The sequence below is a fragment of the Hemibagrus wyckioides genome, linkage group LG03, assembly GCF_019097595.1.
Source record: "Hemibagrus wyckioides isolate EC202008001 linkage group LG03, SWU_Hwy_1.0, whole genome shotgun sequence".
Taxonomy (NCBI): domain Eukaryota; kingdom Metazoa; phylum Chordata; class Actinopteri; order Siluriformes; family Bagridae; genus Hemibagrus; species Hemibagrus wyckioides.
In genome coordinates, this window is record NC_080712.1 from 16,665,146 (window position 1) to 16,682,463 (window position 17,318).

General features: G+C 39.3%; 1 protein-coding gene across 4 annotated transcripts in view; it reads right to left on the reverse strand.

The window, feature by feature from the left end:
* Window positions 1-17,318, reverse strand: part of smap1 (small ArfGAP 1) — a 111,047-nt gene that overhangs the window by 48,111 nt on the left and 45,618 nt on the right. Inside the window, exons 4-6 of one of the 4 annotated variants that reach the window (XM_058384116.1) lie at window positions 15,059-15,134; window positions 9,161-9,232; window positions 4,086-4,163 (exon numbers count right to left, since the gene is read on the reverse strand). In XM_058384116.1, coding sequence (XP_058240099.1) covers window positions 4,086-4,163; window positions 9,161-9,232; window positions 15,059-15,134 — 226 coding nt within the window. Of the gene's footprint in view, window positions 1-4,085; window positions 4,167-9,160; window positions 9,233-15,058; window positions 15,135-17,318 lie in introns of all 4 variants that reach the window. The other 3 variants (XM_058384108.1, XM_058384131.1, XM_058384122.1) reach the window with 3 other exon arrangements.

A 17,318-nucleotide genomic window follows, 5' to 3' on the forward strand; every position in this document is an offset into this window, starting at 1 on the left:
ATTTATGGAGATTAAATCCCACTGACAGGCAAATGAAAGTTGAGGTAGAAGGAATTCATCAAATGCAGCAAACAGAAACATCCATAATAACGGAAGCACTTTAACGCCGAGTTGCATCATAATGTAATTTCAAGGCTGTATTAAGTGCCTTTGATATAAAATCCACAACAGTGCCGGATTCACCAATCTCACTTTTTTTTATACTTGTAGCACACTGGCAGATAGAGGTGCGAATCTCCAGACTCCTCACAATTTGATTTCCATTCAGAGTGCCAAAATGCTATTAGAAAAAAAAAAAACAGAATCTTTATTCCTCTTGAGTTTTGCTTTCTACAGCATGCAATTTTTTTTTTTTTTTTTGGTTTTGCCCGCGTGTTGCTTTTTAAAACAGATCGTTTTCATCACACAAAGCTTAATGCATTTCTTTTTCATCAGAAATGTGGGTACTGTTGACATTTTATATTTTAACAAAAAAAAAAAAAGGGGCATGATTCATAAGCCTCTGGAAAAGTAAAGTCTGCACCATTATGCTTCAAATGCGGACTCTTTCAAGAAACAAACCTGTGATGCTTCTATTATTTTTAATCAGTTATTTTCTTTTAAATATATCAGTTCATTACTTTGACTAGAACATTGCTTGATGCTGTGTTTATACATAACAATGAGATGGAGTAAAGCGTGTATCATCAGGTCTATGCATTTGTTTTAATTTAGAAAATTCATAATGTCTCTATTAGGGGTTAGGAAACACTTGTGCTAGTTAAAACCATTAAATCCGTTTAAACCTTTTACTTCAACGTGTTGACTTCATTCGTATGTTGAGGCCACTGATCCTGTAGCAGAAACACAGCTAATCATTGTCTGTGTGAAAAGACAAGACAGAACTATTACGACATTACATTTCCAAACTCTCAGTCGAGTAGTAAATGAATCCAATATCCAAGACTGAGACAAATCCAAGTACAAATCAAGATCAGACTTGAGTCAAAGCTCAGATCTGAGTCCATTATGGCTACATGCAATGTTGTTGATTTGCAGCACATCATGTACACTTGACCAAGACAACAATCGGACAATAAAAAAAGAGAGAAAAGAATACAAAGACACAGCATGAGCCTACAAGCTACAGCACAACCACTCACTGTGTACGCAAACCTACATACACACAAAAAAAAAAAAACTATTTCACACAAAACTACTTCACAGTGAGGGGTGGTGAAACATGATCAGCTGTGAACTCTAACTAGCAGGACAAAAACCCAAAAATGGAACATGTCCCATCAGTTGTTGGTCTACTATGTCCGTGTGCACATCATATTAATCCTAACCCAGCTGTGGTCCACAGCAGAATCCTGAACACCAGGCTAGAGGTGGTCACAGAATCTCTAAATTATAGAATTACAGAGTTATATCTAAATTATAGAAATATTCCACCCTCAAACACACACAAAATAACAAAACAACACAAAAACAGTGAATAATTTGGCTGGGTTGTGAAACAGATAGCTTTAGTTTTATTCTCTGGTGTCTGGACCCTTACCTCCTGTCACTCTGCACCACACTGCACCCTGACAGCCACATGAAACCCCTGCCTCGCCTCGCCTCGCACTGCACGCATGTTAGAGAGGCGAAAGAGAGCCCGCAGGCAACCCTGACAGGCTTTTACTAATGCTTTGACAGACCACACTTAAATAATAACACAAATCAGTGGTGCTGAAGCTACTCCTGCCATCAGACTCTGATTGTTAGATACAGGTTCATAACACTTTTCTAAAAGTAAACTTGTTCTGTGTCTCATGCCCAGTAGCTTGGAATTGTTTTTATGCAGCACTTGCATCATGCTGGAAGTTATAGGCAACTCATGTCAGTATGACTTCAGAAATTGCTACAGCTTCTTGCTGAGAAGCAATACACTGACAGAGTAAGAAAGACAAATATACTGTTTTCTCACTTTTATACTTTTTATTACATGTGAGGAATAACACCCTTTGGGACATGTTCCTACAGAAAAAAAATCCACTATGGGGTGGGATGCAGTGTATTCATTTATTGAATTCTTTTTATATCTCAAAGAATTTACTATATACACCGATCAGGCATAACATTATGAGCAGTGACAGGTTAAGTGAATAACACTGATGATCTCCTCATCATGGCACCTGTTAGTGGGTGGGATATATTAGGCAGCAAGGGAACATTTTGTCCTCAAGGTTGATGTGTTAGAAGCAGGAAAAATGGGCAAGCGTAAGGATTTGAGCGAATTTGACCAGGGCCAAATTGTGATGGCTAGACGACTGGATCAGAGCATCTCCAAAACTGCAGCTCTTGTGGGGTCATAATGTTATGGCTCATCGTGTGTATAATGACTGCAACTTTGATTTTTTTTTTTTTAAATAAATAATTGTTTATTTATTGTAATATTTAATCTTGAGGAATGTCGATGAGACAAATTAGTTCCTGTTATCACTTTTGTTATAGCAGCTATAAACACTTGGAACCTACTGAGACTCTTTGTTTTGTTTCTGTAAACTTAAATAAAAAAATAAAATAAATAACAGCTTGTTATATAAATTGGGGGAAAAAAGAAATCACAAACTAGTATTCTCATGCTGGAAAATGTCCTGTTAATCAAGACTCCTTCCATAAATGGTGAATAAAATATCTTCCTAGAGAAAGCGTCATCACATCAGTGAATTTACGTTTCTCTTTTTCAGTTTATTAGCCGTCGAATATGTGGCCTGTTCTGCATACAAATCCCTGGGAATGAGATGTTACTGTAGAAAGCATAAAGATGCAGGTATGTGGAAACAACGGCCACACTGAGCGAAATTAAGTGCGCTGCACGGCTGTAATAAAAACTCATGCTAACAGACTCGCCTCAAGGTTAAAGACAGGAAGGCAAAGACAGAACAACAACATCTCAGAGCCAAAACACGTGTCGATCTCTGTTGGAGGATATCCAGGACATTCCTGATTTACTAACGCACAGCAACAAGTCCATGTCCAAATGATGCACCCATAATGCACTCTGTCATTTGCTCTGATCAGATTTTCCCTGCTCTTTACAACCCCAGGCTCTGATCTTTATACATGGATTACTGTGTTCTCTAAATTGGATTGTTAACCACGTTAAACTCAAGGTGCTACATCAGAAGACTAAAAAGAGTGTAATGACTGTCTACACAGAGTCGATCTCACAGCAGGGATCCATAAACTGCATTATACAACAGCTCTGGTCTGATAATTTGACGGGAATTTTTAAGCGACTTTCCAAAAGTGCTGATATTTAGCAGAAGAGCACTGGTACATATTACTCTGCTCGTCTCTGTTCGCTGTATAACATCCCAACTAAAGCAATTGTTCTATACGCTGAAGTGGTTACTACACAGTACGAACTGTCAGTCAGTCTGTAGTTGTATGCCAACACTCACTGCTCATTCAGCTGTGGCTTTATTGGGACCTACTTTCGTTTGGGGTGCAAAAATGAAAAACAAAACATTTTTCATATTGTGTCAGTTACTTGATATTGATTTCTTGTTTACAGAATTGTCGTATACAAGTAATACCACACACTCCTGCTGTTGTACTGAACATCAGCATGGCTATAATTACCTGCAGCCGAATCCCAGCTATGCTGATTTCCAGTACAACAGCATGACTGCATGTGTAACATTGCTTAATTATTGCACTTAACTAGCCAGCTACTAGATTGGGCAGAACACTAGAAGCCTCCTCATGCCCATGGAGGCAAGTAATGAATTTATTATTTGCCCACCAGTGTAGATAATGATCTTTTTAAATATTTCATGCCAGAGAGGGCATTTTAGCTTTTATACATTTATACATTTACACAGCCCTCAGCAAGTGCTGCAAATGTGCAATCCAACAATAGAGCTTCGGTCAGTAAGATTGCAAGCCTGTGCTATGTTTTTCCCCCCAGTCCATACAGACACTTGGGCAAAAAGCATCCTCTTCATCATTCATCCCATTTCACTTCTACACGCCTTCTGTGTGCTTTTTTCTGTAGTTTAAGCGACAACGGCATATGACAGAGCCTTAAAGTCAGCAAATGAGTGATGAATTACCTTGTCAAAGACTGTGGGCTTGTTCCCTTTATCTGTTTCCTTTTCTTTCTTCTTCTCTTCCTTCTTCTTCTCTCTCTCCTTCTGTCACGACAAGGAGATAGGAAGAAATAGAGGGTGTTAGTGTTAGATGCACTTAGACCTTCATCAGATCACACTTACTGTCTGTCTCTCACACACACACACACACACACACACAGGTAGAAAAGTGCTGTAGTTTTTACAGGTGTCCACAGGGGATAAAAGACAGGGTCAGATAAAGCCCAAACTAATTTCAGACTAAATTAAACCTTAAACCTTATTAAAGCTTTGACAGCTTGAGTGCAGGACTGTTCTCTACTTTTAAAGATAAGTTTTTTAGACAGTCATTAAAGTCTGTTTCTCTAATGGGAGTTGAATGGGAACGTAAGTAGCACTGTCCAGCAGAGTTATTATGACTAACATAAGGCTTATGAAGAGCTCCACATTGCCGCTGAACTACACACACTCCCAATGCTTTCTATAAATCATACAAAACCTTTCAAAAAAGTAAAAAATAAAAGCCAGAAAATGGCTCTGACATCATGTGAAAGCTGGAAGGCTGTTTTTTCTTTTCTGAAAAGAAGCAGGGGAGGTGGGTGTCTAAATCTGAAATGCGTCACAAGACTAGAACTCTGTATCAGCCACTTGAAGCACTTTATGAGCACTTTGATTACTCCATTTCCTCATGCATGCTGACTGAGCTGCACTATCGATTGCCTCTACACAGAGCACTCACACACAAACTAAACCTCGCTGCAGCCATGCCTCTAAATGGACACTTTTAAAAACCTGGACATGCAGAGACCTATTTCTTGATTAACTAATAATCTGTTAAGTGAATAATGACAATACATGGAGAAACAACTGTTTTGGTCATAATTACATTTACAACATGTCTTATCTTAGATAAAAATGTCAATAGGGTTGCTTTAACTGTTTCTGTCCATTAGCTACCATGATATCTGCAAAAGAAATTAAGCTTGCTTCCAAAAATACACCGATCAGGCATAACATTATGACCACCGAGAGGTGCCGTGAATAACACTGATTATCTCCATCATGGCACCTGTTAGTGGGTGGGATATATTAGGCAGCAAGTGAATATTTAGTCCTCAATGTTGATGTGTTAGAAGCAGGAAAAATGAGCAAGCGTAAGGATTTGAGCGAGTTTGATGAAGGGCCAAAGTGTGACGGCTAGACGACTGCATCAGAGCATCTCCAAATCTGCAGCTCTTGTGGGGTGTTCCCGGTCTGCAGTGGTCAGTATCTATCAAAAGTGGCCCAAGGAAGGAACATTGGTGACCCAGCGACAGGGTCATGGGCAGCCAAGGCTCATTGATGCACTTGGCGAGCAAAGGCTGGCCCGTGTGATCTGATCCAACAGACGAAGTACTGTTGCTCAGATTGCTGAAGAAGTTAATGCTGGGTCTGACAGAAAGGTGTCAGAATACACAGTACATGACGGGTCAGGGCTGTTTTGGTAGCAAAAGAGGGACCAACACAATATTAGGCAGGTGGTCATAATGTTATGCCTGATTGGTGTATGTCAGTTTCATAGGAATGTATGATATAAAAGGACTGTGTGAAAAGGACTCTCAGGCACAGAGAAAGAAATGCTGTAAAGCGAAGATGCCTTCAAACAATGAATTAAAATAGAATTTCTAAACAGAAGTAAACTATATTAAAAAAAAAATAAAATTAAAAGTCAATATTTGGTGATTTTTTTAAATAGCTCAAGGTCAATATTTGGTTATTTTAGAAATTTTGAATGACGCACTTGCTTAGGGTTTTGCTCATAAAATCTAACTACCTTTAGTACGCCTGAAGAGTGCTTTATTAGATCATTTGTTACTTTCCTTACTGAAACACACACTTTTTCCTGTAACATTACATTTTTATTGGAAAAGTAACAAATGGAAATCGTTACTGACTCAATAAAGCAAAAGCCAGAAAATAAACCTCTATAACAGAGTATCAGATACTTCAGCACAGAACTGTACATGTCCATTTACTTTAGAAACCACGCTCAAAATCGCCCCAACATCTGCCCCACTTTATTCTATCTATTTCTGTATTATTCTATATTGTGAAAAAATCTCTCTGTATATTCATTACATTTTACATGTTTATTACTATCACTAATCAGATATAGAGATATTACAGAGGAAGACATTACAGAAGAAAAATTGATTATTGTTGGATTTCCATTCGATTTTATCCTGGATTATTTTCCAGTGCATGGTTTTTCCTTGCAATAAATTTCCTTGCAATAGATTAAGCAATAAATGAATAAAAAGATTCAAATTTCTAAATTCTTTTTCGCAAACATCTCGCAGGAAAACTACTATTTTAATTCTAATGTCAAAAGCAGAGATTTTTGCTTTGATTATAAATGCTAATCGTGTGAAGATATTTAATTAAATAGCCTCTAGATGACATAAATGGATTTTTAAAACATTCACGGAAATGTAAAAAAAATGGTTAAACAGAAAAAAAAGTGACTATGAAAGAAAAATGATGATAATATCAGCAATCAACTGGAAAAGATTTGTGATATCTAGTGTTTTCAAAAGAATCTACTCAGCTCTATTGTCTTGCATTAACTGATTATAACTGATTGCAATGACATGATTTCCCTGTACTTATTAAAAAAAAAAAAATCTATTTCATTTGTCTTAATAGAGACATTTTCAGGAAGAGGTGTCTGTATTTATGCATTAATAATGAATGAATAATGATACAAACACACAAGTGCCTTAAAAAATGTTTGGGAAAGTATGAGGAAGTGAAAAAAAAAACCTGCGTAACAGTGATGGGGAGACATCTTCACGTTTTCTTCAATCTAAATTTTGCAAGTTTGATCCTTCATATGTAATTAGACACTTTGCAAATCAGTGACCTTAGATTTATTAGAGAATTTTAATGAAACAGATTTTCTGGGTTTTTCTTTTCCTCAGCACTGAAAGCAGCTAAACAAGCAGTTTTCTTTCTGGACATTTTACAGTCCAGCAAATGGAGTGCAGTTGGAAGAACGAAAGATAAACAATATGTAACAATGCCAGGTTTCATATGTTGTCATGTAGAGCTATCATTTTTTACATCTCTTTTTCTTCTTAGTTCTCAGCATTACTAAGAAACTGTGATTGATTTGTTGCTGCAGCATCATTACATACAAAACAATGCAGCATGTGATCAGTCTGCAGTGAAGCATCTCTCCTCTTCTTCACACACCCATCTTAGGAGACGCCTTAAAGTGAAGGAGCGTTTGTGTGTGTGTGCGTGTGTTCAGGAGTGTGAGGATAGGACCAGACTGTCCTCGATATTCTACTGACCTGTTTGGCTCTGGCCTTTACACAAACACTCTCAGTGCATTTCTCTCTCTCTCCTCTCTCTCTCCCTCTCTCTTCCTCTCCCTCCCTCCCTCGCCATTAAGAGCCTCTTCAGGCTAGACAGAGTAGCTGTGACACAGTCTGTTTATTCCCATTTCCTTTAGAAACCACACTCAAAATTTCTCAGAAAGTGTTTTTTTTCCTTCAATATTCAGAGAATAAAGCTCTCAGTTTCTGCATTCATTATATCTACATGTATAAGACAGAGTGGCTGTGACACAGATAGTGATAAGTGCACTCACTGAACTTCACACTGCACATAACATGTTTGCATAAATATGAGCCATTGATTGAATAATAGCTTAATGGTGTCTGAGGTGTAACTATTAGAAGGAGAAAACTCTCAGTTGATGAGCATCTATTTAGGCCTGAAGGCTAACATTCTGCAGAAAAGAAAAAGATGGAATAATACCCTACATGGTGAACATTACAATGTAGCTCATAGTGAGATAAAACTAAATAAAGGACAATAATAAAGATTTATGTCAAAGTACAAGAATATGTAGTTTAAGTTAACCAAAATCTTAAATAAATAAATAAAATAAAATAAAATAAAATAAAATAAAATAAAATAAAATGACATTAAATTAAATAAAAATTCTAACACAGGACTTCACTAAAGATTTCAATCGTTTAGTTACCTTTATAGCAACAGTCATTGCTAGGGGACGTCTGCAAAAAATCTTCCCTCATTTTCACTTGAAGTTAATGAGAGAAATAATGCAACTTTGTTCTGAGGAAATGCTAAAGTCCTTCCTCCTTACACTTTCTAGTGACAAAAAAAACAAGACTACTCTTAACATGAAAGCTGAATAAACTCTTCTTTACAGGAAACCAAATCAAAGCTCAGACATTTTTCTTTGTTATAAACCAGCACAGTTTGTGTTTACTATTTTGCTTAGATTCCATGGTGCTCGTGCTGGAAGCAGCTGTTACTATGGAAACGATAACATAAGAATGAGAGCATTAACGTACAGCATTGTGATTCATCTTATACCATCAGAACTGGACGATTACAGAAAAGTAAGCAAACTTCTGACCAATCAGATTTAAGAAAATCAGCAGCACTGTGCTATACTGCAAAACAAAATCTAAAGAAAAGCAGATCTAAAAATATATTGTAATTGTTAACTGACAATACTTGGCATTTTGACACATATATGCTCAAGCGAGCTTCATTTTCATGACTACATTCGTGTTATTATTTTTGGAGAGGAGTGCTATTTTGATTTTTAGATGTGGCCGTGGGGAATATGCAGTTAAGACATGAATATTCACTTCAGTGCTCTTGCTTCTGCTTTCTGCTGTAAGGTCTTTTCCAATAAACCATCGAAATGCGTAATGCACTAATCCAAGCATAAGAAAGGCTCAGACTCTTAACTACAGCTGGGTTGAGATGGGTGTTGTGGGGATTATGACTGGTTGAAGAGTCCTGAGAACCTACACTGAAAACAGACTGAAGAAGAGACTGAATATTGACTTGTCCAGTCCCCCCGCACGCGGATGGAGAGAGTATTGTGGTGTCCGGTTTCCAATATCAAATTACAAACCTTGAGATCCGCAGCATTTAACACGTGAGACGAGACACAACAGCACACACAGCAAAAGCACAGCATACACAACACACAACACTGCACCGCACCCACCGCAGCCAGCGCACTACAGTACCTCCAGTTTGTTTTTCTCGGCTGCTTGTGAAGTAGGAGAAGATGCCAGGGGCAAAGCAGCATCAGAAGACTTCTGCAGAGAGCCGGGCAGGAGACAGGGGGACACAAAGAGGAAGACAAAATTAAAGGGGTTGGGCAGGGGTAAATAAAATGTGTGGGAGTTTGAAACAAAGTTACAAGACATGAAAAGAGAAGAGCACAAGCAGGAGATGAGTAACTGCAATTATTTAGCAGGAGGGACACAGCATTCTGTACATATACATGCACTATTTTATTGCTTGTTCTACACAAGTTTGCACACACACACACACAAAAGACACCAACTGTCAATGCAATGAAAGCAAAATTAAACTATAATTAAAACTGGTTGATAAGCCACCCAGCCATTTTAATATAAAAAGTCTTCATGCTGTATAATTCTTCCTCTTTAGTGTTTCTTACTGATAAAAGGAGTCTTCTGGAAAAGATTCATTAGACTGTTATCTAGAATCTGTGAGCTGCTCTGCACAGTTTGTTCTTGTTTGTTTGGGGAGTCCTGTACTGTTCTAAGGCCAGATAAATGGTAAGCCCCTTTCAATGAGCCCCACAAAGAGTCTTTTTCCATTACGATGGGAAACAAGAAGGGTTGGAAAAGCGCCAGGCGATTCACTGTACCTCCATATGTTCACCCAGGTGACGGAACAAAAGGGAATGAAAAGAGTAGAGCTGCAGCAGAGTGAGAGAGTGTGACACGGAAAGAGACAACAGGACAGCCTACGAAGGTTTGTAATCATCTTTTGAAGTTCTCTAGATCTGATATATAAACTTCTGCAAAGAACGATTCTTGACTTCCTAAATATTTGAATAAAAAAAGTGAACTATTTTGGGGTTATTAAAAAATATGCAAATTACGATGGGACCATCGCAAACTGGCCCACCTTTACAGGTACTCAACCCTGTGAGCCAACGCTCTGTGAGGCAACGCTTCTCCTTTCCTTCTCTCCTCCTTTCAAGCACCAGATCAAGGTTGGCTACTTCCCTCAACTGTACAGGGTTGGTTGTTACAGCCGGTCATCAGATGGGCACCGATCAGGAAGGAAACACCTTCCTTGGTGTTTCATCGCTTTAAACCCATGATACCTCAAGGGGGCGCGACAGCAGATCCAGCCTCCTGGATCTGCCCCTGCTGACCACCACCCAACTCTATGTCATAATTCATCCTTCAACAAAAAAATTCACCACAAGTCACTTCATCATAATAGTAACTTTAATGAAGAAGAAGCCTTTGTTACATATACACTGCAAACACTAAATTATTTTCCCTCTCACATGTCCCTGCTTGTTAGGAAGTTGGGGTCAGAGCACAGGGTCAGATGTGATGCAGCTCCCCAGGAGCAGAGAGAGTTAAAGGCTTTGCTCGAGGGTCCAGCAGTGGCAGCTTGGCAGTGTTGGGGTTTAAACTCCTGACCTTCCGATTAGTAAGCCAGAGCCTTGAGCCACCACTGCCCCAATGGAGGAAATTCATGAATTAATTATTGCATCTGTCTGTCCGTCTGTCCATCTGTCCATGCATCCTTCCATCTATCTATTTAATCCCTCTCTGCCTGTCTAATCATTATTTGTGCTGGTGTTACAGATAAACATTCAAACAAGCAACAACTATTTATTCATTCACTCTCTGCACCAATACTATAATTAAAAATCCACCAATTAAAATGTTCTTATTGTGAATGAACAGCTTCTGGCAGCCTTTTTGTCCCATTATTTAACTGTTGTGTCAAGTCAAGTCAAAAGAAGAAGTGCTATAAATACATAGACATTTTGCCACTTCTCTGAGGAGCTTCCTGAATTCGACTGACTTGTAGTCAAAAGACTGGTAGTCGTTTAATCTAAACCTGTTACAGCACAAAAGGCTGAGAAAAAAAATAGTTAAGAAAGCTAGAATAATGAGAAAAGGAAGCAAGAAGAAATAAATTCCACAGGGGAGGTGAGGAACAGAAAGTAAGATGACCCATTCTTCTTCTTCGTTTCGACAGCGAAGTGGCGCTGTCAGCAGCACGGGTCCACGGAGACGGAGTAAAACAAGCAGGTCGATTATGACCCTGGTTAGTGTGTAGCTGTCCAGACTGGGCCATTATGTTCTGATGGATCCTGCTCATAATCCACCTTTATTGTGTTAGCATCAGCACTATGCTACGCTGCAGCATTAAAGATCCGATAACAGATATGCTGCAAAACTTCTCCCCTTTCCACTATACCTTTCAGTAAGGCCTCTATCCGGGGAAATAAGCAGCAAAGTGCCCACTAGAGAAGACTGAGGCAGACCAGTCAATATGCAGGGACAGCTATCATCGGAGAAGCGCCGAGGGCGAAGCATATCACCGTCTCCATCTTAATGCAATCTGGAAAGCAGCAAAAGGGGCCAGAGGTGCCTGGCTCTCTGCTGGGGCGAGTAATGGAGAGCGTACACATCAATGCTAGACAATCCGGCCCAGTCAATGCTGGAGCGGCTGGCATAGGAACCGCATGATGACAGGGTCAGAGGAGCCACCGGCCAGTCCATCAGCAAGAAAGCCAATTACTATGTGAAGAATAGAAGAGTGAAGAGCAAATCTATAATCTTATTATATATGTTTCAGATCTCACCCATAAAGCAATCTCAAGCCAAACCCAATACCTCATGAAGTCTTTATCTTGGTTTCAGAAATCGATTTTTAATCATTTTTCTCGATATATTTTTTAAAGTGGTCAGTGATTCCCCAGTCGAGTACGAGGACCGCTAATGTTTCCTTCGCAGGGTACGTCAGTTTCTTTTCCAAACTCCTGTTATGTAACGCTCAGGCTAAATTAACACAGGTTTCATATCAGTATGACAAATAACCTCCTGAGACTCATTATTTTGTGATGTTCAATTCGATCAAAGTAATGAAAAAATACCAAGTACAAAAGGATGCAAAAGATAAAAGGTAAAGGGCATGTTATGAAAACAAGGAAGGGGGCCGATGGGTAATATCCTGCTACATTTATTTTCAGAGGCTTTTGCAGGCTGGTTGTTCACGCAATCATTTAAACGGCAGTTAACCTGAATGGTGACAACATGACATCAGCCCAGTGTCTTTAATACAAGATGCTATTTATTCCTCTACAAAACTCGGCGTTTGTTTCCCGATGTTGGGAGAGGATGGAGTGGGTTGAAATGGAGGTGAAAAGAGCAGAGACTGGTACAGTAAAATAAGAGTTACTGGCAGTGCTGCATGACTGCGATCCATCTTGTGTAAGATCTGGACATCCAGCAGAACACTGAGCAGGGGTTTGATTTTTCTGTCCCAAAAGACAGAGGCTGGCTCTCTTGTGGCTTCATTTCACACCTGGTTTTCTTGTCCTAATCACATCAACACTGCAACATGATGGGGAGAACTTTGGGAGAGCTTCAGGGTTGCCAACTACTAACACCCAGAATCCACTTGGTGCAGACTATTCTCTACCAAACTGGCTCTGAAGCTTAAGACTGGTAAGATGTGTAAGAAGATTTAGGACTGATACAGATGGACATCTCTGACCGAAAGCTATAAGCCAACAGTAAGATCCTTCATGCAGACCTTGAACAGTTTTGTTGGATTATTCTAATTTACACTGCTAAATCCCTATAATAATTGATAAAGCATAAATAAAGCACATTTTCTCCCCAAGCCTTCCTATCATATGACGAATGGTAGAGGAAGGTTAACAAGTGCATCCTCCAGAAACAAGAGCCACATATCTTCAAACTGTTGCTTGTGCAGTGTCACAGGGCAGCATAACACACTGACAAAAATGCTAACTGCTTTCTTCTGCATACATGGGCTCAAAAAGAGAGAGAAAGTGAGAGAGATAAATTGAGCTTGAGAGAGAGAGAGAGAGAGAAATTGAGCTTGAGAGAAAGACAGAGAGACAGAGAGAGAGAGTGAAAGAAAATGGCATCTGGTCCACTCAGAGAGCATGGTTGATTTTGCTGGCTTGACTACAGGCTATGAATGGTTGTGGTATGGTTGTGATTGAAATGCTGTTCTGTTGCACCACTGCAACAGAGCCCAAGATGTCTGTAAAAATAATTGCTAATAACTGAATGATGGTGATTTTCCAGTTGTTGTTTTTTTTAAATTTTAGTCAGTTATCAGGTTTAGTCAAGTCATAAACAAAAATAACAAATAAAACACACAATCAATCTCCAGAAATAAACAAGCACGGGAGTCATTAAACAAAATGACAATGAAAATGTCACTTGTGTGTCAAACACTTCAACGACGTTTCAAATGACAAAGCTCACAGATGTTGTGTCAATTATCATCCATTCCGAACAGATGCAGCTCCATCACTTACGCTCTGCATTTCCTCCTTCCTAGTTCTCACCTCTCTCGCTCTATAACTATCACTATCTCTCACACACACACTCTCTCTCTCTCTCTCCTTTCCATACTAAGCACAGTGTAAAGCCCCTTTAACAGATACTGAGCTGTTTTAAACAATTCATTTGCATATAAAACATGCAGCAGCAGAGGTGCATGAGGCAGCCGTGGAATCACACTGACTAAAGGCAGCATTTCAGTCCTTACTGAAAAATGCACAAGTACAATTTCACCCTCTCGTTATTTACTCTCTTTAAAACTTGTCCATCAAAGGGCAGCTAATGTTTGCTCCTGGTGCAGGTTCAGGCAGCCTGAACTATTGAACGAAGCCCTGGACCTTGTCTTTCTACTGTTTCCTGTTCTCAAGAGAAGTTTAAGGAGCTTTAAAAATGTATGACCTATGCACTAAGGGCAGATTTTCTCCAGTTTGTTTGTTTTCTAACAGCACTTCTATTGCTGATCATTCTGGATATAAAAAGATTATAATAAATGAAGACTATTTTTCTACTTTCTTACATTTTTTTACTTGTATGAAAGACATGAAAGTAGGAAATAAAAAAAACAACAACTATTGCTTGAAGTCATGTTTATTTTGTAATCCAGTCCTCCACTAAAAGTTGTATTAGGAGAACTGCATCTCAAAATCAAACTAAAAGCTTAAGGAAAACCATGTTCTTTTGCCATACTGAACATACTGTATCCTCTGCTCAGTGTGACCACTGAGGGATATGATAGAGTTTGTCATCAATTAAAAATGCCTGACAGGTTTAGAACTTTTGCTGAGCTCCAGTTTTTCCAGCTCATCCTAGAAAGACAATGAGAGAACTGCTAACTGCTCTCTTGCATATATGAGCTCAAAGTGAGAGGGAGAGAGAGAGAGAGATTGAGTGTACGAGTGTGTGTGTTTGTGAGAGAGAGAGAGAGAGAGAGAGAGAGAGAAAGTGGGAGAGATAAATTGAGCTTGAGAGAAAGTGAGAGAGAGAGAGAGAGAGAGAGAGAGAGACTGTTTGTGTGTGTGCTTGTGTGTGTGAGTGAGAGAGGGAGAGAGGGGGAGAGAGAGAGAGTGAGTGAGTACGAGAAAGAGAAAGTGAGTGAGAGATAAACTGAGCTTGAGAGAAAGTGAGAGACAGAGAGAGAGAGAGAGAGAGAGAGAGAGAGAGAGAGAGTGAATGTGTGTCTGTGTATGTGTGTGTGTGAGAGAGAGATGACCAGAAGCCTCTGTGTGACCAGAACTCTGAACAGCTGCATGAGGTGTGAGAGCTCAGTGATCTCCAGACAGAGCAGCACACATATTGGCTACTTCTTGAGCCTTGAGCGTTTTGCCTTGAGCGAACACCTCACTGAAATGCGTATTAGAGACAGCCCCATCATTTCACACTCAACTAGCACAATTAGACACATCAGACATTTTCATGAGGACCTGTGGGAATCCTATACATTAATAATGTATTCAGATGATTCATCAGTAAAATGTATTCAGAAGAATGTACTGAAGGACATTTCTGCAGCTGTGTAGATGATCAGGCCGTACTTACAAAAGAGTCGGTGACTGCGTTTTTGTCGTAGTACTTCTTCTTCTCATACTTGTCCCTGATGAAGAACTCTACAGCTCTGAGAGGTTGTTAAGGAAGAAAACACAATTCACCTGCAATGCAACCCCCCCACCCCACCCACCCCCACAGCATCCTGACTTCATCCTTGATTAGAGTCCAAGACACAGAGAGTAAGAGAGAAAATACAGTAGTCACAATGCTACGATTTTGACTCTTGATACCAATATCATGTGCAGCATCGTGATTCTTGATAGAAACAAAACAGTACTTTAGACAAAAAAATAAATAAATGAATATTATTGACTACATACAGTCACTATGATGGTGTCATTTCATTTTTTTGGTTAATTAAAATTTTCTAGTTCTTTTGAATGTAAAACTCTTCATAACATAAATAAAACATAACCTTGTCTAAATAACTTAAAACACGGTTGCATTTAAGGTAAAGAGCTGACCAAATGGAAGGGAGTTTAGTGTGCATCAGGCTGTGTATTAGGCTACATAAAAATTTGATGGCTATATTTGTGTAATCAAGTCATTACACAAGAAAAACAGAGCATCTGCTTACATTAGACTTTTGTCACATATACACCGATCAGGCATAACATTATGACCACCTGCCTAATGGGTTTTGGTCCTCTTTTTGCTGCCTAAACAGCCCTGACCCCACAAGAGCTGCAGTTTTGGAGATGCTCTGATCCAGTCATCTAGCCATCACAATTTGACCCTTGTCAAACTTGCTCATATCCTTACTATTGCCCATTTTTCCTGCTTCTAACACATCAACTTTGAGGACAAAACGTTCACTTGCTGCCTAATATATCCCACCCACTAACAGGTGCCATGATGAGGAGATCATCAGTGTTATTCACGGCACCTCTGAGTGGTCATAATGTTATGCTTGTTCAACTACACACAGTAAGACATGCAGGGAAATGCGTCATCAACTGTCTGTATCATTAAAAAGTCTGCTCTGCTGGTACTCGGGTTTCACTGTGAGTCTCTCACTCTTAATGAAACCCATCTGAGCTTGTAGGGCTTGTGATGCTCATCAGCCAGGTTTCTTGCCAATTGGCTCTTACTGGCTGTTTTGAAATAGAATGATTTAATTTACCCACCTGCATAGTTTATATAGTGTATATTTACTTTCCATCTTCATTAGCAAGGTAACAAAATACCTGAAATAATGTACAAGACTCTTCTGTCACAGGGTCAACCCACTTCACAACTAATGCCAGTGAGAGAGCTTATTTAAAACTGTGCACAATCTGAGCAAGGATCTCTGTGACACCCAGGTACCAGCAGCAGAGTCTTCGTAAAGCCAGGTTTAACCACAAGGCCACTCCAGAATCCTCTCCCAGTTCTACCAAACTTTTTGCTTAAATGATCGCTAACAAACACGCAGCTGTGAGGGAAATTCATTGTTGAGATTCCACAACAGGATCTTGAGAAGTCATGGTGACTGATGGTACTTGAAACCTTTATGAAGTATTTATAGCAAATATTTCATCACAGGTCCCTAGCCTGAGGTCACAATGCTGGACACTCTTGGCATCGCGTGTATACACACACACACACACAAAAGGCATGCAGAGTCATTCTGAAACACAGCATCGAGCTATACTGCAGTGCTGAATTGGAATTATGGTAACTTCTGATACCTCCTGAAACTTTATTGTTTATTATAACCACACCTGCTGAGACAGTCAGTTAACACACCATCACCTGACCATCGCTCTCTCTCTCTATAAACATTCAGCAGCTGGTGGAAAGTGCTTCATCCCCACCTTCATGCATCAAAGCTGATTAAAATCTTAGTTTGGAAAAGAAAAAGAGAAAAAAAACACTTTGTCTTTGGATAGTATCCTTGCTGTGGCTAGCAAGCTTTAATTGGCATCTTACACTTGTTAGTGTGTAAGCTCCTGTAGGTCTGGCTTCTCTTCTGAGTCTTTGCTCTCTATCTCTATTCCCATCATTAGCTGCACCAGAGTCAAGACTCTTTAATGCTGCTATTGGTCTCAGAGACCGAGGGGAAAAAACAGCAAAGGGAAGAAGAAAGAGATGGGTAGAAGAAAGAATTTATATTAAAATATATTAAATTAAAAAAAGGATATATACATATACAAAATATTTTATATATAAATATATATTAAAGGACAAAGGCAGAAATGTCTGAAGGTGCCAGGATGCCTTGCTGATTCCTTCAATTGCTGAGAGATCACAAAACAAATAGAGGGGCACC